Genomic DNA, 20,205 nt, shown 5'->3' with positions numbered 1-20,205 from the left:
ACAATGTAAACGTAATTTAATCTTAAAGTTCCACCTACTTACACCGGGAGTGTGCTGTTTTTTTTCAATGTCCCACCCCCCTCAAACCAAAACTGGTAAGAGAGTTATTTCGGTGAAACTGTTAACTGGTCTTCTTTCCATGCGGTACTAGTACTACTATGATTAGTCAAGTCGTGACTTACGCGGCATGTTTCAAAACTCAAACATTTTGACTTTTCAGAAAAAAAATAACAAAAGTAAACTAATTGTATTTTCTTTTGTAATATAAATGTGCAAAATCATCTGCATTCAAATACTTTAATTAATGGTACATAAGTTGCTGATAAATTCGAAGAGATATAATTGTATAATTGTATCTGTCTCATTAGAAAATAAACTAAAACAAAATGAAAAAGCATATGTATGTGATGATCATATCTTTAGAAAAATGCATGTTAGATGTTAGCTTTGATAACTGGTTTTATAGATTAGTAACCGCGTAAAATAAATGTAAATTCATACATGGGTAAAGTGTTGTAGAGCGACCGATTCAAGTCATAATACTTGGTCAACACGCCAAGTCGTGAGATGCGCCGGGAAAATCCGACCTAAGTGATGAACTACTGAGTCATGTCATGACCACGTCGTCGTAAACCAAGTGTATATATACTCCCTCTACTTTTAGTACCCATCATAACCATAACTCCTAATTTTCTTTCTTAACCAAACACCAAAAAATAATTCTTTCTCAGGAAATAATAATCTTTACCTGTTTATTTCGAAGCTCTTGTTTTTCTTGTTGTCGGTGCAACACAAAATGAGGAGGGTTAGTTGGCCTAGTATTTTGATCATGGTGATCGTGGCGTTGTTGGTGGTAGAACACGTGGTGGTTCCAGCCGCGGCGGGGAGAGTATTAACGGAGAAGTTGGGAGACGGAAGCGCGACTATGATGAGGGTGGAGAAGATGACGTCGACGGTGGATTTTTGGTTTCAGCGTTTGGCTTCGGGTCCGAGTCCAAGGGGTCGCGGCCATTAAATTACTCAAGCTCCCTTTATTACGAGTGAAGGCGATTTAATTTTTGTTTTATATGCATACCAAAACAAACGGTCAATAACTGTATTCCATTCATTTATTTCTTTATTTGTTTGTTTTCTGTTAAGCAAATTGATATATTGAGTTCAGGAGCAGAAAAACTAAGCTTTGCTTTAATTTCAATAAGATTTTATGATCTGCTTTTACCGGACTATTTTGTTGTGGTTAGGAAGGAAGATAATACAACAAAAATGTTGTAAACGAGTGAGTCGTGCAGGCCATAAAATGTTAAGAAGAGTTCAAAAAGAATTATTCTTACTTGTTCTTCGTGTTGAATTCAAAAAAAAGAATTATTCTTAACATTTTATATTGAATTCTTTTTGCCAAATCCCTCAAGACAACAACGAAGAGCTTTTGCATGTCACAACTTGATGTTGGATTCAGGGCCGTGCCTAACATATAAGGTTAGAAGCAACTAATTTTTCTTGGCCCTACAAACATTTTTATAAAAAAAAATTAGTGTTAAATATACTGGATAGGGGCTTCGAACTCGGTACCTTGAACACATTACCAAGTTTACCATCAGAACTAACTGAACTTAAACAAAATTGGCCCCTAAATTATTTTTAAGCTGACCGGCGCTCGATCAGCCAGCCTCTATCCAGGCCCGGCCCTGGTTGGATTGCGAACAAAGCATGATACTGAAGTTGCTGGGCAGTAAACCAAAAAGCCAACAGCTTATCTTTTCTTTTTTTCTAATGAGGAGAAATGTAGAGCGAATTCATTTAGAAAAGCAGGTTAATTCCTTTTTTTTTATATCAACTATAGAATGAATTAAGTGCGTAATAAGCGATTTAACAAAATGAATTTGTCAACAAAACCATTTTCTATTCTATTATGCACATGAAACCATATAAGCTGTTCCTGAGAGTATCCAAATGCTTCGGAACTTCAATCTTCGGATTCATTCCTCTCTGTAGTTTGGATTTTCTCCCAATATGACGAAACCTTCTAGTATGGGAGACAATGGAATGTACCTGTGAATCCCAAAAAAAAGGAGTTTTTAGATTCCAATATATGTAACAAAGTTTTGTTTCGACTAGGAAAGTGGTTTAGAGGAACAACATACTTGTCGGTTGCGAGTTCGGCTCTCTCCCCAGCAGCAAGTAGAACAGGTGTTTCATATGTTTGAAACCCAGTGATTGTCCTGGGTCGACCTGCCTGTCCAACCACGTCAACCGCTTGTCCGACCCTCACTGGCACCGAGATGGGCTTCAGGTTCTCGTCCACCGTCAGCATCATCCTTGGCTATACACTCAAACCAGTATCGCGTTAGTAGATACAACATGGCATAATCCATTTATTAAAAAAAAGGTACTCGTATAGAACACACTGCACTCACCTGCATCGCCAAAGCGAGGAAGTAGAGCACATAATGGTATTTCCCCAGTATGATGGATTTCATGTCAAGGCATGCATGCAACAATGTCACTATACCAGCAAGTGCGGTTCTGAATACAAAAAATAATACGCAACACTCATGTTTAGGATTCACAAAGTGGAGCTTTCAAAGCCAAGTATTCACAAAATAAATGTTACTTACGGGGATAGCAAGACCCGGTCGGAGTGGAAGGGATTGAGAGTTAAGAGTCCCTTTCCCATATGCAACAGTCCTTGAGCAATACGCACCTGCATTGCCCACTTAACACAATGAGAACGGTGCCCATAAAGAGAAGGATAACATAAAATTTAACACATTACACAGAAGAGAAGGCGGGCATGCTGCTCATTATAGCTGGAGAGGTTTCTAAGCATGCCAGCAATCCTAGCATTATTGGTTCCAGCACCGATCAAACCAAGGGAAATAGTTGCGGTCTGTAGGAGTCAGATGAATAATCAGAGTCCTCCAACGATGCAAATCAAGCCAATGCAAAAATAAGTACTACACCCTCACCATGGCAACTTCTGAATCTGTGTCATGGCTAAGCCGGCTCAATGTATCCATAACATTCATCTGGAATTATGGAAAAGATTAAGAGAGTAACAGCAGTATTATAAGCAGAAAAGTAGGATTGTAACTCTTTATTTTTGGAAAATATATTCACCTTTGGGTTTGATATACACAGGAGACCAAGGGCCAACGGCACTGCACGCCGAATGTTTTGTTCTCCATACTGTAACACGTGCTCCAGAGAACGAATCGCCATATCACGACCCAACTCTTCAGACATAGCAATCATCGCAACTCCAAGCACAGCTGGACCCTGGTGGATAGTATCTTTCTCCGGATGCTCTCCACACTGAGCCAGAAGCTCTTGGACCTGAACAATGAAACATCAGCAACCAAACTAGAAATCAATGAACTACGTAGACATTTGAGCAGATACCTTAAGGACATTCCCAGTGCCAGCATAGGCACAGGAAAGTAGTGTCATTTTACAATAATTTCTGATTTTCTCACATAAGGTCTTTGAAATCTCTGCGGTAGCCTCTACACTTTCCTGCTCAATATTGGAAAGCGAGGTAAATAACAATAGGGTAAACAAACAAGAAATGAATCAATTACTACCTGTTTGCCAAGGTACAAAAGTCCAAGACCAAGAGGCAAGAATCGAACGAGGGCTTCACCCGGTTCTGCCGAATTCCGATCCATCAAAGCAAACATAATAGATTGTGCAACCTCGTCATTACACGAACCAACATAAACCATCCCCAAACTAAGTGCGGCAAATGCAACCACATCAAGAGGTGCTTTTTCATCATTCAGTATTGGAGACAAGCTGCTTTTTATCTGTCCAAACAATGAATGAACATGTTATTGTCTCTCGTCAACAGAACATTTATGTAAGTAGATAGACATATCTTCACCTGATCATTTTGGGAACCCGCATAAGCAATCCCGATACCCATAATAGCACCAATACGGACAGATGAATCCTCGTTATCAGTATACTCTCCAATAAGGGCCAATGCCTGAGCAAGAAAAGTCAAAAGGTGAGTTTCCAAAAAATAATGAACAGAGAGTTTCCAATATAAAAACGAGAAAGAAATCAACTCACAGGATCACAATCACTCTTAATGCCACAATTAACAATCCCAACACCCAGCAGAGCTCCAGCCCTCACAGGTTTATCACTGATATCGTAATATTTGTCGAGTTGAGCAAGTCCGCCTTCCACATCCCACAAGTAAATCATACCCTAGCATTGTAAAACAACGAATTCGTGTTACATTTTTCACTTCCAAGACATGAACACTCCTCATAGTCAATCTATCACGTAAAAGGAGGCATACCAGACTCGCAGTTGCACTGGTCTTGCCATCGTCTTTATTTCTGAAGATCCAGTTTCCAGCAGATCCACTGGTTGAGTCTGATGTGCCTGCCATTAATTTGTCCTGCAATAAGTAAAAAATTATCAAACCAGGCAGCCGAGCTTACAAAATTGCTGTTGGACCAATTTATTAAGCCCAATGGCTTTAATAAAAAAAATTGGAAATGATGAAAAGAAATGGGCCTGCGGGAGTTAACTCAAGAAGCCTTTCATGACTTTAATGAAAGAGTTTTAAGAACATCCCACATCGGCTGGGAAAAGAAAAGTTGAGCAATATATATAAGCTCTTGTATTATGAGTGGTTAAACAGCTCAGTGGAAGAGAGAGCTCCCCACGCGCGCGCCGCCGCCGCCGTCCGGCCGGCTCGGCTCGGCTCGGCTCGGCGTGGGCGTGGGCTTGGGCTTGGGCTTGGGCTTGGGTGGAGGGCCTTTGGCCCGATAAGAAGTATTCTTTTTGGACCAAGCTACAGAAAAAATTGTATAAGCCGGAAAACCGGACTGATATAAAACGATAGAATAAAAGCGATGTTAAGGAAAATATACGAATGTATAAAGCGAATACAAGAACGATAAGAAATCGTATTCGCGAAGAGACATGGAGTCGAGATATGATCTCTTTCCTTAACTCAAAATATTCGCTCCGTTAGTGAGACGGAACTGTACGAATATAGAGTCCCAGGATAAAACCATGGCAGACGAATCACGCCTCACTCGTGATCGCCCTATCGAACTATAACTCTACGAAACACTCTCGCAATATAGACTTACGCAGAGGGATTTTTGCTGTTGGATTTTTGATCTCGAAAAAGTTAAGGAAATGAGAAGAGAGACGAGTTGTATTTAAAGAGATGGACGAGGAGCGACTTCCCGTAACTGTTGCATAACGTGCGCTCGTTAGTGGGGATTTGGCAAAGATCTCGGGAAGTTTAAGTTACAAACTTATTCCCCAAGACTCGCTCTCTCTCTCTCTCTTATCTCGTTTAAATATCTCGAGAGGATGAACTGCATGACGTTTTTATTTTATAGACAAACTGCTTGTCGTTTCAAATAAAATGCATGTTGTTTTTTGAGATTTTAAATGACAAGATGTTGAGCTTAACTTGGTCCAAAAAGAATAATTCTTATCGGGCCAAAGGCCCTCCACCCAAGCCCAAGCCCAAGCCCAAGCCCAAGCCCAAGCCCAAGCCCAAGCCCAAGCCCACGCCCACGCCGAGCCGAGCCGGCCGGACGGCGGCGGCGGCGCGCGCGTGGGGAGTCTCTTCCTTCTCTGACTCGTTTAAACAAGTGAGTGTGTTATCCCATATATAAACATCACACTTTTGTTCCTCTTCCCCGATGTGGGACTTTGTTACTCCCTCTTCATTTACTAGAAACAAGGCTGAGGCCCATTTCTTTTCATCAGTTCACAATTATTTAAATAAGCCATGGGCTTTATTAATAATTGATCCAACAATCCCCCACATGAATAGAAATGACTCTTCTAAACATATGCAGACTAAATGCAGACTCGATAGACTCTAAAAAACTATACTTATTCTAATCCTGACTAGACTAGACAGACTTATCGAGAGTGTTTGCGAAAAATTCACTGTGTTTGAGTTGGTGGCATTTTTAAGCCTTGAACCACTCATAGTTAATATCTGTCGGGTTTACTTTACCAGAAGGTGAACATGATGTCTTGAACCAACCGGTGTTTTATGTAAACCGAGACAACAGGCATAACGCAGCTTCATTTTCTCGTAGAACTTAGTTCTCTATTGTGTTCATTGTGGCCCTGAACTATTCCTGGTTTTCATGAGTGAACTTAGAGAATATAGCCTTGCATTCATTCTCCTAGAAACGGCCTCATTTCACACTCATTAGGTGATTGACCATGAAAAGTATTGAGTAATACTCCGCTTAAGAAGCTATGGAATCATTAAAAGCTTATGCTTATCCTTCTCACATTTGTTAGCACTTTTATCATCTTAGGAGCTGGGAAGAGACTACTTTGTCTCAAGTGCTTTGGTTAGATTCTGTTTGATTTTGTTTTCCCTTTGAACCTACGTCTTGGGATCTCCAGTCATGATAGGTAGGGTTGCAGTCAAGCATCCTCATTCGTTATAGGCTTTAAACCCATTCCTTTTGATGATTTAGCAACAACATCTCGTGGCAAACCTTTAGTAAATGGATCCGCTAGGTTGTCAGCCGATTTGATGTAGTCTATTGTGATTACACCAGTTGAGATAAGTTGTCTAATGGTTTTATGTCGTCTTCTGATGTGACGAGATTTACCATTGTAGAGATTATTCTGAGCCCGAGCTATTGCTGATTGACTATCACAATGTATGCGTATAGCTGGCACAGGTTTCTCCCACATAGGAATATCTTCCAAAAAATTTCTAAGCCATTCAGCTTCTTCTGCTGCTTTGTCTAAGGCTATGAACTCAGATTCCATGGTTGATCTGGCTAACACTGTTTGTTTGGTAGATTTCCATGATATTGCTGCTCCTCCTAGTGTAAAGACATATCCACTTGTGGATTTTGAGTTTTTAGAATCTGATATCCAGTTAGCATCACTGTATCCTTCTAAAACTGCTGGTTCTTTACCATAGTGAAGCCCAAAATCTTTGGTGTAGCGCAAGTAATTGAGTACCCTCGTTATAGCTTTCCAGTGTGTATGACCTGGATTACTTGTATATCGACTAAGTACGTTTACTGCATGCGCCAGATCTGGTCTAGTACAATTTGTCAAGTACATGAGACTTCCAATTACACGTGCATACTCGTTTTGTGAAACCGCTTCACCTGAATTCTTTGTCAAGTGCATTTGGGGATCTAACGGAGTTTTTGCCGTACTATTAGAGTAATTTTTAAATCTCTCTAATATTGTTTGAGCATAATGAGATTGGGTTAAGATAATTCCGTTTGAATTTCTTTTGACTTTAACCCCGAGAATTACATCTACTAATCCCAAGTCTTTCATCTCAAATGTCCCTTTGAGCATGTTCTTTGTTTGATTGATAATGTCTTTATTGCTTCCAATAATGAGCATATCATCTACATATAGACATAATAAAACATACGCATTTTTGGTAGTTTTGTAGTATATGCATTTGTCACATTCATTTATTTTGAAACCATTTGACATCATTGTGTTGTCAAATTTTTCGTGCCATTGTTTAGGAGCTTGTTTAAGCCCATAAAGTGACTTTACAAGTCGACATACTTTGTCTTCCTGTCCGGGAATGACAAAACCTTCAGGTTGTTTCATGTAAATTTCCTCTTCTAAATCACCATTTAGAAAAGCAGTTTTTACATCCATTTGATGGATTTCTAAGTCTCTTAAGGCTGCGATTGCTATCATCAGTCTTATTGATGTTATTCTCGTCACTGGAGAATATGTATCAAAATAGTCAAGGCCTTCTTTTTGTCGGAATCCTTGAACTACAAGCCTAGACTTGTATTTTCCACCAGGTTTGCGTGTCATTATCCATTTATTCCCTAATGCTTTGCAGCCAGGTGGTAAATCCGTTATGTAATACGTATAATTTTGCATAATCGAATCTAATTCACTCCTGACAGCTTCGTTCCAAAATGGAGCTTCTGGTGAAGCCATGGCTTCTGCCAAAGTTTTTGGAGCATTTTCTACTAAAAATGCCATTAGGAAATCTTCTCCAAAAGATTTTTCCTTTCGAGCTCTTTTGCTTCTTCGAGGTTCATCTTTTTCTTCATTTTCTGAAATATCATTTATAGAAATCTCGACGTTTGTCTCAGTTTCTGAGTTCTTGTCATTGTCTCTTTCTTCTCGAGTTCGTTTTGAACCTTGTTTTTCCCTATATGGAAAAATATTTTCGAAGAAAGATGCATTTCTTGATTCCATGACTGTATTTTCATGAATATCTGATATTTCAGATTTATGTACCAGAAATCGATAAGCATTACTGTTATGTGCATATCCGATGAAGATGCAATCCACTGTTTTAGGTCCAATAGTGACCTTCTTTGGTGGTGGTACCGCAACTTTTGCCAGGCACCCCCACACTTTGAGGTATTTATACGAAGGTAAATTACCTTTCCATAATTCATATGGAGTTTTGCCAGTTATTTTGTGTGGAATTTTGTTGAGGATATAATTAGTGGTAAGCAATGCTTCCCCCCACATGTTCTGGGGTAACCCAGATTCCTGCAACATAGCATTCATCATCTCTTTTATAGTTTGATTTTTTCGTTCAGCAACTCCATTAGATTCTGGTGAGTATGGAGCTGTAGTTTGATGGATTATTCAATGTTCTTTACAGAATGCATTGAACGGACCATCATACTCGCCTCCTCTGTCGCTTCTAACTACTTTAATAGTTGTTTTAAGCTGATTCTCGACCTCGAGTTTAAATTCTTTAAATTTTTCCAAGGTTTCATCTTTGCTATGTAATAAATAAACATAACAATATTTTGTGCAGTCATCTATGAAGGTCACAAAGTACTTTTTACCACCTCTAGTTTGTAAGTATTTTAAATCACATAAATCAGTGTGAATTAAATCTAGAGGTTTATTAGTTCTTTCAACACGAGGTGATGGCGTTTTTGTGAGCTTAGCCTGTACGCATACTTCACATTTTTGTTTACTTGTTTTGCATTTAGGAATTAGATTTAAATTCATTAATCTTTGTATAGACTTGTAGTTTACATGGCCTAATCTTTCATGCCATATATTAAAAGACTCAACCAAATAAGCAACTGGCTCATTCTTATTCATTGAAACTTTTGGAGCTACAACTTTTGGAGTGACTGTCATTACATTCAACTTGACAAGTCCACCCTTAACATAACCCCTTCCCAAATACATCCCATTCTTCCTAATCACGAGCTTATCCGCCTCAAAGCTTGTGGCGAATCCATTCTTGCTGAGCAAGGTTCCCGAGACCAGGTTCTTCCTCATGTCTGGCACATGCTTCACATTTGTCAGAGTGACCTCACGTCCAGATGTCATCTTCAAATCACATTGCCGCGTCCTTCAATCTTGGAGACTGCAGTGTTTCCCATCTTGAGCTTCTCTTCAGTCTTGCTTTTCTGATAGGTGCTGAACATCGCCCTATCGGTGCAAATGTGGGTGGTTGCACCAGTGTCATACCACCATTCCTTGGGGTTGTTGCTTTCAACCATGTTGGCTTCAGTCACCACAGCAACGAGATCCTCCTCAGTGAGATTTGCCTGAGCTTTCTCATCCTTGATCTTTTTGCGACACTCAACAGTCTTGTGCCCCACTTTGTGGCAGTAGTGACATTTCCCCTTGAACTTCTCCACATTCGCATTGATCTCAATACCTTTGTTCTTGAAGTTTTTTCCAGAAGCCTTCAAGGCTGCAGCAGTTTTGGAAGGCTTGGCAGGAGAATAGGCATGTGCCTTTCCTTTGCCTTTGTGCTCAGCCATGTTGACACTGTGCTCCTTTGTACCGACCTTTGCAGCAGTTCGGTTTCTGGATTCCATCTGAAGCCTCGTGATGAGCTCCTCGAGCCCCATCTTCTTCTTCTTGTGCTTCAAGTAGTTCTTGAAATCCGCATAGCTTGGAGGAAGCTTTTCAATGAAGCTGAGAGTTGTGAATGTCTCGCAGATGGACATTCCTTCAGCAGCGATTTCATGGCAAATGAGCTGAAGCGCTTCCACCTGATCCATGATGGGTTTTGAATCCACCATTTTGAAGTCGTGGAATTTTGAGACCACATACTTCTGGCAGCCAGCGTCCTCACCTCTGTACTTCTTGTCTAGTGATCTCCATAGCTCTTTTGCCGTGGGGATCTCACAGTAGACACGGTACAATGGGTCAATGAGGCGACCCAAAATGTAGCCTTTGCAAATGAAGTCGGAATGCACCCATATGTCAACAGTTGCGAGGCTGTGAACATCATCAATCCCGTAGGGCATAAGGGGCTTGTCCTCCTGGAGGAACTTCTCCAGCTTCATCGTTGCCAAGAAGAACAACATCTTCTTCTGCCATGTTTTGAAGCCTTTGCCATCAAATTGGTTTGGCATCAGTCCTTGAGTGAACACACTAGGGACAGTCGGAGGAGTTTGAACTGCCACCGGACCACTTGCAGTTGCTGAAATGGAACCCGTCTGATAAAGACCAGCACCGAATAGGGTACGGCGAGTGGTTTCATCAGCAGCATTCCCCGCAGGGAGGAAAGTGCTCGTTGTTGCTGCAGTGGTTGACGCTGTGATGTTTCCAGCGGTTGTCACGCCAGTTGCTGCAGCGTTGAGTGGAGTCTGAATAACATCCGAGGTGTCCATGGGAGTGGGGGTGTCATTATCGTTTGTCATTTTTCTGTAGAGAAAACATGAAAACGGATTAGAACTCCATTCAATATTTAACATATTATTTTAAATAAAATAATAGTCTAAAATCGATGTTCATTTTTGGTGTTTGAACCAAATCATATCGATATAAGTCTTGGAAAAACGTTTTGCAAACTCGCTTAAAAAGCGTTCGCAGAAATCATTTTTATAGACTTAGAATGTTTCACAAACTCGCTTAAAAAAGCGATCTTGAAACGATTCATTTTTAATGAAATAAAACAGAAACGTTTCGCGGAAGTGCTATAAAGCAAATCGCAAACACGTTTTCAGAATAACACAGAAACGTTTCGCGGATAAGCGTATAGCAAATCGCAAACATCGTTATCAGATAATAATTAAACGTTTCGCGGAAGTGCTAGAAAGCAAATCTCAAACACGGTTCCAAAACCCGTTTTTATAAATCGTTTTTCAACCCGATTCGAGCTTTAGAAATAAAGCGATTTTGAGTTAAGATTGTCATTGACCCATTGTACCGTATCTACTGTGAGTTCCCCACGGCGAAAGAGCTATGGAGATCACTGGACAAGAAGTACAGAGGTGAGGACGCTGGCTGCCAGAAGTATGTGGTTTCAAAATTCCACGACTTCAAAATGGTGGATTCAAAACCCATCATGGATCAGGTGGAAGCGCTTCAGCTCATTTGCCATGAAATCGCTGCTGAAGGAATGTCTATCTGCGAGACATTCACAACTCTCAGCTTCATTGAAAAGCTTCCTCCAAGCTATGCGGATTTCAAGAACTACTTGAAGCACAAGAAGAAGAAGATGGGGCTCGAGGAGCTCATCATGAGGCTTCAGATGGAATCCAGAAACCGAATTGCTGACAAGGTCACTGCTAAGGAGCACAGTGTCAACATGGCTGAGCACAAAGGCAAAGGAAAGGCACACGCCCATTCTCCTGCCAAGCCTTCCAAAATTGCTGCAGCCCTAAGGCTTCTGGAAAAAACTTCAAGAACAAAGGCATCGAGATCAATGCGAATGCGAATGTGGAGAAGTTCAGGGGAAAATGTCACTACTGCCACAAAGTGGGGCACAAGACAGTTGAGTGTCGCAAAAAGATCAAGGATGAGAAGGCTCAGGCAAATCTCACTGAGGAGGATCTCGTTGCTGTGGTGACTGAAGCCAACATGGTTGAAAGCAACAACCCCAAGGAATGGTGGTATGACACTGGTGCAACCACCCACATTTGCACCGATAGGGCGATGTTCAGCACCTATCAGAAAAGCAAGACTGAGGAGAAGCTCAAGATGGGGAACACTGCAGTCTCCAAGATTGAAGGACGCGGCAATGTGATTTTGAAGATGACATCTGGACATGAGGTCACTCTGACGAATGTGAAGCATGTGCCTGACATGAGGAAGAACCTGGTCTCGGGAACCTTGCTCAGCAAGAATGGATTCGCCACAAGTTTTGAGGCGGATAAGCTCGTGATTAGGAAGAATGGGATGTATTTGGGTAGGGGTTATGTTAAGGGTGGACTTGTCAAGTTGAATGTAATGACAGTCACTCCAAAAGTTGTAGCTCCAAAAGTTTCAATGAATAAGAAAGAGCCAGTTGCTTATTTGGTTGAGTCTTTTAATATATGGCATGAAAGATTAGGCCATGTAAACTACAAGTCTATACAAAGATTAATGAATTTAAATCTAATTCCTAAATGCAAAACAAGTAAACAAAAATGTGAAGTATGCGTACAGGCTAAGCTCACAAAAACGCCATCACCTCGTGTTGAAAGAACTAATAAACCTCTAGATTTAATTCACACTGATTTATGTGATTTAAAATATTTACAAACTAGAGGTGGTAAAAAGTACTTTGTGACCTTCATAGATGACTGCACAAAATATTGTTATGTTATTTATTACATAGCAAAGATGAAACCTTAGAAAAATTTAAAGAATTTAAACTCGAGGTCGAAAATCAGCTTAAAACAACTATTAAAGTAGTTAGAAGCGACAGAGGAGGCGAGTATGATGGTCCGTTCAATGCATTCTGTAAAGAACATGGAATAATCCATCAAACTACAGCTCCTTACTCACCAGAATCTAATGGAGTTGCTGAACGCAAAAATCGAACTCTAAAAGAGATGATGAATGCTATGTTGCAGGAATCTGGGTTACCCCAGAACATGTGGGGGGAAGCGTTGCTTACCACTAATTATATCCTCAACAAGATTCCACACAAAGTAACGGGTAAAACTCCATATGAATTATGGAAAGGTAATTTACCTTCGTATAAATACCTCAAAGTGTGGGGGTGCCTGGCAAAAGTTGCGGTACCACCACCAAAGAAGGTCACTATTGGACCTAAAACAGTGGATTGCATCTTCATCGGATATGCACATAACAGTAATGCTTATCGATTTCTGGTACATAAATCTGAAATATCAGATATTCATGAAAATACAGTCATGGAATCAAGAAATGCATCTTTCTTCGAAAATATTTTTCCATATAGGGAAAAACAAGGTTCAAAACGAACTCGAGAAGAAAGAGACAATGACAAGAACTCAGAAACTGAGACAAACGTCGAGATTTCTATAAATGATATTTCAGAAAATGAAGAAAAAGATGAACCTCGAAGAAGCAAAAGAGCTCGAAAGGAAAAATCTTTTGGAGAAGATTTCCTAATGGCATTTTTAGTAGAAAATGCTCCAAAAACTTTGGCAGAAGCCATGGCTTCACCAGAAGCTCCATTTTGGAACGAAGCTGTCAGGAGTGAATTAGATTCGATTATGCAAAATTATACGTATTACATAACGGATTTACCACCTGGCTGCAAAGCATTAGGGAATAAATGGATAATGACACGCAAACCTGGTGGAAAATACAAGTCTAGGCTTGTAGTTCAAGGATTCCGACAAAAAGAAGGCCTTGACTATTTTGATACATATTCTCCAGTGACGAGAATAACATCAATAAGACTGATGATAGCAATCGCAGCCTTAAGAGACTTAGAAATCCATCAAATGGATGTAAAAACTGCTTTTCTAAATGGTGATTTAGAAGAAGAAAAATTTACATGAAACAACCTGAAGGTTTTGTCATTCCCGGACAAGAAGACAAAGTATGTCGACTTGTAAAGTCACTTTATGGGCTTAAACAAGCTCCTAAACAATGGCACGAAAAATTTGACAATACAATGATGTCAAATGGTTTCAAAATAAATGAATGTGACAAATGCATATACTACAAAACTACCAAAAATGCGTATGTTTTGCTATGTCTATATGTAGATGATATGCTCATTATTGGAAGCAATAAAGACATTATCAATCAAACAAAGAACATGCTCAAAGGGACATTTGAGATGAAAGACTTGGGATTAGTAGATGTAATTCTCGGGGTTAAAGTCACAAGAAATTCAAACGGAATTATCTTAACCCAATCTCATTATGCTCAAACAATATTAGAGAGATTTAAAAATTACTCTAATAGTACGGCAAAAACTCCATTAGATCCCCAAATGCACTTGACAAAGAATTCAGGTGAAGCGGTTTCACAAAACGAGTACGCACGTGTGATCGGAAGTCTCATGTACTTGACAAATTGTACTAGACCAGATCTAGCGCATGCAGTAAACGTACTTAGTCGATATACAAGTAATCCAGGTCATACACACTGGAAAGCTATAACGAGGGTACTCAATTACTTGCGCTACACCAAAGATTTTGGGCTTCACTATGGTAAAGAACCAGCAGTTTTAGAAGGATACAGTGATGCTAACTGGATATCAGATTCTAAAAACTCAAAATCCACGAGTGGATATGTCTTTACACTAGGAGGAGCAGCAATATCATGGAAATCTACCAAACAAACAGTGTTAGCCAGATCAACCATGGAATCTGAGTTCATAGCCTTAGACAAAGCAGCAGAAGAAGCTGAATGGCTTAGAAATTTTTTGGAAGATATTCCTATGTGGGAGAAACCTGTGCCAGCTATACGCATACATTGTGATAGTCAATCAGCTATAGCTCGGGCTGAGAATAATCTCTACAATGGTAAATCTCGTCACATCAGAAGACGACATAAAACCATTAGACAACTTATCTCAACTGGTGTAATTACAATAGACTACATCAAATCGGCTGACAACCTAGCGGATCCATTTACTAAAGGTTTGTCAAGAGATGTTGTTGCTAAATCATCAAAAGGAATGGGTTTAAAGCCTATAACGAATGAGGATGCTTGATTGCAACCCTACCTATCATGACTGGAGATCCCAAGACGTAGGTTCAAAGGGAAAACAAAATCAAACAGAATCTAACCAAAGCACTTGAGATAAGTAGTCTCTTCCCAGCTCCTAAGATGATAAAAGTGCTAACAAATGTGTGAAGGATAAGCATAAGCTTTTAATGATTCCATAGCTTCTGAGCGGAGTATTACTTAATACTTTTCATGGTCAATCACCTATTGAGTGTGAAATGGGGCCGTTTCTAGGAGAATGAATGCAAGGCTATATTCTCTAAGTTCACTCATGAAAACCAGGAATAGTTCAGGGCCACAATGAACACAATAGAGAACTAAGTTCTACGAGAAAATGAAGCTGCGTTATGCCTGTTGTCTCGGTTTACATAAAACACCGGTTGGTTCAAGACATCATGTTCACCTTCTGGTAAAGTAAATCCGACAGATATTAACTATGAGTGGTTCAAGGCTTAAAAATGCCACCAACTCAAACACAGTGAATTTTTCGCAAACACTCTCGATAAGTCTGTCTAGTCTAGTCAGGATTAGAATAAGTATAGTTTTTTTTTTTTAGAGTCTATCGAGTCTGCATTTAGTCTGCATATGTCTAGAGTCATTTCTATTCATGTGGGGGATTGTTGGACCAATTTATTAAGCCCAATGGCTTTAATAAAAAAAATTGGAAATGATGAAAAGAAATGGGCCTGCGGGAGTTAACTCAAGAAGCCTTTCATGACTTTAATGAAAGAGTTTTAAGAACATCCCACATCGGCTGGGAAAAGAAAAGTTGAGCAATATATATAAGCTCTTGTATTATGAGTGGTTAAACAGCTCAGTGGAAGAGAGAGCTCCCCACGCGCGCGCCGCCGCCGCCGTCCGGCCGGCTCGGCTCGGCTCGGCGTGGGCGTGGGCGTGGGCGTGGGCTTGGGCTTGGGCTTGGGTGGAGGGCCTTTGGCCCGATAAGAAGTATTCTTTTTGGACCAAGTTAAGCTCAACGTTTTGCCATTTATTTCGGGAAAAAACAACATACAATTTTATTTAAAACGACAAGTAGTTTGTCTAGAAAATAAAAACGTCATGCATGTTATCCTCTCGAAATTTTTAAACGAGATAAGAGAGAGTCTTGAGGAAGAAGTTTCGGAACTCAACTTCCCTCGATCTCCGCGAGATTCTCGCCCACGTGCAGCAGCTGTTGCGGGAAGTGGGTCGTCTCCGTCTCTTTAAATATCATCTCTTCTCTTCCTTCATTTTTTAACCTTTTCTAAATCGAAATCCAACAGCAAAAATCCCTCTGCGTAAGTCTATTTTGCGAGAGTGTTTCGTAGAGTTTGTAGTTCGATAGGGCGATCACGAGTGAGGCGTGATTCGTCTGCCATGGTTTTATCCTGGGACTCTTTATTCGTACAGTTCCGTCTCACTAACGGAGCGAATATTTTGAGTTAAGGAAAGAGATCATATCTCGACTCCATGTCTCTTTGCGAATACGATTTCTTATCGTTCTTGTATTCGTCTTTACATTCGTATATTTCCTTAACATCGTTTCTTATTTTATCGTTTATGTCAGTCCGGTTTTCCGGCTATTACAATTGCTTCTCATTTTGCCCTGCAATAAGAAGACTCTGTAATCGTACCTGGCCGAACCCAGCATTTACAAATGCATTCACAAAAGTCGCAGCCAGGTTTTGTTTAGCAGATTCCACAACTGGGCCAGACCTAACGTTAAGCAAGTGAGCCTACAAAAATTTCATCGAACAGATAAGAGACACCGACAAAAACATATCCTGTAACCAAATAAACCTGACATACCTTGTAGATGTCTTCAGGCCTCTTGGCCTCCATAACGTCAATATCCCTTGCAAGGGTCAGATATCCTTCATTCAACTTAATGTTGTTAACAATTTCCTGTAACATTGATCTGTCATCCTTATCTTCAACCATCTCCGGGTCAAGGTTAAAGGTGATCCCCTGCATGGGGGAATAACAAGAGAAAAAAAGAGACATATGAAAGTGAATCATCACCAGGTTCTGTATAGTAGTGATGTTAATCATTAAGCACTTACATGACGTGAAATCATGTAGCAGAACTGTTTCTTTCTTAGTAGATTAGTGCATGAAGTAAACACTTTCTTCACATACTGCAATACGGAAAGTGTCTTATCATGTAAGTAAAAATTACATCACTTAGAGGATATTAAGTTCTTTATGAAGATTACAACCCAGACCTGCATGTTATCAAGCAATAGTGCAATTTGCAGAGCGTTTGGATATGCTTTAAACTTCATGTAGATCATGTAAGCAATATCTAAAGCCACCATGTCATCCGGCCATGGACGATACCTGAAAAAAAAACAAAAACATACAATGTCAAAGGGGGTGGTGTCTGTAACCAAGCAAAGCTCACAAGAAAATCACAGTACGAGTGATCAAAAACCACAAATGAGTGTGAAACACCAGTCATAAAAAAATTACTTTGCTGCACTGGTGAGATAGTTGCACGTCCTCCTGAAATTTGTGCGGCCTACATGGTCAAGTAAGGGATCAAGATCCTCAACTTCCATTAAGAGGTCAACAGCTTCAGTTTCTGCATTATGCTGCAATGAACAAAACGGAATCCTTCAGAGGTAGCCAGATAGGAAAACACAAGAGGTGGAAGTCTCAAGCCTATAAACGAAAGTTTGCTAATTTAGAGGGACCCTTTTTTTATTACAAGGGGGCCAACGAACCAAGAAAAGTAAGCATGAGAAGGACATCACCTTCATGTGAAAAGCAACTATTTGCCGCACAAGATCCATTAAGTCCATCATAGAGGACTCCTGAACCTGGTTTAACAAAATAAAAAAAGAACGAACAAGCATATAACCATATTGCAGAAACAAAATCTAAACCAAATAGAAAATTTGATTAGCTTGAGGAGAAACAATTTGTAACCTGACGTATGGTATACTCTACTGCAACCTCTCCGGCCAAATTCCTGACATACTCGTGACCCCACGATCCGATGTCACCTCCTGATCCAGCCAACCTATAACCCAAACTTTCCTGTAAGACAACAAATAACAAATCTCTTCAGGCATAACATAATAGGAAACACACAGAATACAAAAAAAGGAAACTTTATTAGGAAATTTCTACTAAAATTAGCAAGAAAGCAATACCCTTTCACCCTCAGCAGACATGGTCAGTGCCAGGACAGAGAGTATATCAGCCAGCAATTTCTGCAAATTACATGAAATTCGATCATTAATCTATCCACAGCAGAGAGATCAGAGCAAGGAGATAGTAGTTTCTTGAAATGTCAGAAGACTACCTTGAGATCAGACTCAGCCATTTTCTGATGACAATCCTTAAGAGTTCCATAATGAGGACGGAGGAACTTGAGAGGCATAGGAACTGACGTCATGGAGCTTGTTGACGCACGGATTTCTTGGCTAGAGACAAAAAAAGATTACACCTTTCAAAGGTTAGATTTTTCGAAAACGGATTATAAGCAAATCTTGAAAGCAAAAAAAGGGATTCAAGCTAATCAATTTGGGGATCAGTTAAGAGATACCTCATGCTTTCAAGAGCGGTCTTCTGCAACTCAGGATTGGGGTCTTGAACCCTCTTAACATAGAGCTCCAGATTCTGCTTTAGTTCCAAGTCCTCCTCAGACTACAATATCACATGATCAGATGCAAATTGAGTCATCTAGTAATCAACTTCGACGAATCTTTTCAAAATCAATGAAAAGCTTATCAACTAAACCCTAAAAAACTCTGAAACGAAGCTACATTGATGTAATCGTGAAACTAAACAACTCTAACTAACTCTCTCTCTCTCTCTCTGCAAGAGAAGCAACATTTCTCAAAGAGAATGCGAAATAGAACTTACGAGATCTTCCTCCTTCTTCTTGGGAGCCTTAACCTTCGTCGAAGCTTGATCTCGCTTCGCACCACCACCACCACCAACGCTGCTATTCGGATCCGGAGCTGGAGCCATCGGAATCTCAAACTAGCGCCCGATTAAGCTGAAGAATCGAAAGAAACGAGAATGAAATCGAGCAATTCGTGAAAGTGGACGTTAGAGAGAGCAAGTATCGCTTTCTTCTTGAACTGAGAGGCAAAAAGAAAACTGTTAGGAAAATGAAAAGAGAAAAAAACTGGGAAAACAAATACAAGTATATATATATACAGAGAAGATTACCCTCTCGATCAAGAATGACATTATGGGCTTGGCCCATTAGCTAATTGGGCTAATCACTGGCCCAGACTTCCAATATTATTATTTCTTTTATAATCGAAAATTCACTTCTCACGACGGGAAATAAAAGGAAAGTTTGGACCAGGCATTCGAACCGGCGGCCTTGGGCTTATTAGAGCGTTAGTTTTGAGAGTGAAAGGTCGCGGGTTCGAATCCGTCAGGTCCCAGAAAAGAGAGCCAAGAGGGTAAAACTTCCCACCGTCAGCCGCCCGTCAACGCCGAGAGATAACGATCGTGTAGAAATTGTCTACAAGTAAGAAACATCAAAACGTGAAAGAAAAAAGAGAGGAATGAGGAAGAGGTGGTGGTGAGATGGGTGTGGATTACTACAAGGCTTTACAGGTTGATAGAAGCGCCAACGACGATGATCTTAAGAAAGCTTACAGAAAACTCGCCATGAAATGGCATCCCGACAAGAACCTGATATCTTGCATATTTACATTGTTTTATCCATTCATCCATGAGCATTTTCATCATATAGATTAGGATTTAGACATGTTTAGGTTGCATTTTGCATACATCAGTCTCTATTAGGTACTGGAGTACCACATGAGGTTATTTGGAGCTCAAAAGAGGTGAAAAGGTGACCATTGGACGAACCGAGCATGGGAGCGACCTCCCGGAGCGACATCACGAAGTCGCTGTGTCCCACTTCTCAGAGCGACCTTCCTAAAGCGACACCATGAAGTCGCTCGCGTTCTCATTACTCCGAACAGTCTTAGATGACCCTGGAGCGACCTCTCAGAGCGACCTACCAAGGTCGCTCCCGATCCAGAGCGACCCGTTGGAGCGACACACCAAAGTCGCTCGCGACCTCTCGCCCGGAGACACCAAAAATCGGCCCTGGAGCGACTTCCCGGAGCGACACCTGCAAGTCGCTCCGCGTTATTTTGCTGCCGAAAATCATGATTTCTTAAGGACCTTTTTGCAATTTATTTTGGACGTTTTGCACTTGGAAAAACCTATGTTTTAAACATCTTTTGTAGCCACCAGAGGCAGATTATCTTATATCTTTTATCTATTGAGAAATACACAAGAACTCTCTTGAGAAGTTCATCTCTTGGGTTTTGATTGTTATGTTCTTGTGTTCTTGTTGATTTCTTATCT

The 20,205-nt window shown here is 40.4% G+C and overlaps 2 protein-coding genes across 2 annotated transcripts; one reads left to right on the top strand and one right to left on the bottom strand.

Annotated features, from left to right (window-relative positions):
* Positions 1-652: 652 nt before the first annotated feature.
* LOC106359829 (PAMP-induced secreted peptide 1) lies at positions 653-1,154 on the top strand. The gene has a single exon (XM_013799460.3). It carries the CDS (start codon positions 797-799, stop codon positions 1,013-1,015), a length of 219 nt encoding a protein of 72 aa, XP_013654914.2. The 5' UTR covers positions 653-796; the 3' UTR covers positions 1,016-1,154.
* Positions 1,155-1,796: 642 nt separating this feature from the next.
* Positions 1,797-19,008, bottom strand: LOC106361196 (26S proteasome non-ATPase regulatory subunit 2 homolog B). Its single transcript, XM_013800913.3, has 23 exons — positions 18,730-19,008; positions 18,410-18,510; positions 18,167-18,287; positions 18,015-18,074; positions 17,788-17,898; positions 17,613-17,678; positions 17,329-17,450; positions 17,082-17,196; positions 16,920-16,994; positions 16,666-16,824; positions 16,491-16,592; positions 4,307-4,408; positions 4,072-4,212; positions 3,881-3,985; positions 3,582-3,803; positions 3,400-3,513; positions 3,118-3,333; positions 2,967-3,026; positions 2,774-2,887; positions 2,616-2,701; positions 2,415-2,523; positions 2,142-2,320; positions 1,797-2,049 (listed from the first exon to the last, which is right to left on the bottom strand). The coding sequence occupies exons 1-23, from the start codon at positions 18,835-18,837 to the stop codon at positions 1,977-1,979; spliced, it is 2,661 nt and encodes an 886-aa protein (XP_013656367.2). The 5' UTR covers positions 18,838-19,008; the 3' UTR covers positions 1,797-1,976.
* Positions 19,009-20,205: the final 1,197 nt, after the last annotated feature.

The sequence above is a fragment of the Brassica napus genome, chromosome A8 (assembly GCF_020379485.1).
Source record: "Brassica napus cultivar Da-Ae chromosome A8, Da-Ae, whole genome shotgun sequence".
Lineage (NCBI taxonomy): Eukaryota > Viridiplantae > Streptophyta > Magnoliopsida > Brassicales > Brassicaceae > Brassica > Brassica napus.
The sequence above is the reverse complement of the archived record's forward strand: the minus strand, read 5'-3'. Positions and strand labels throughout refer to the sequence as shown.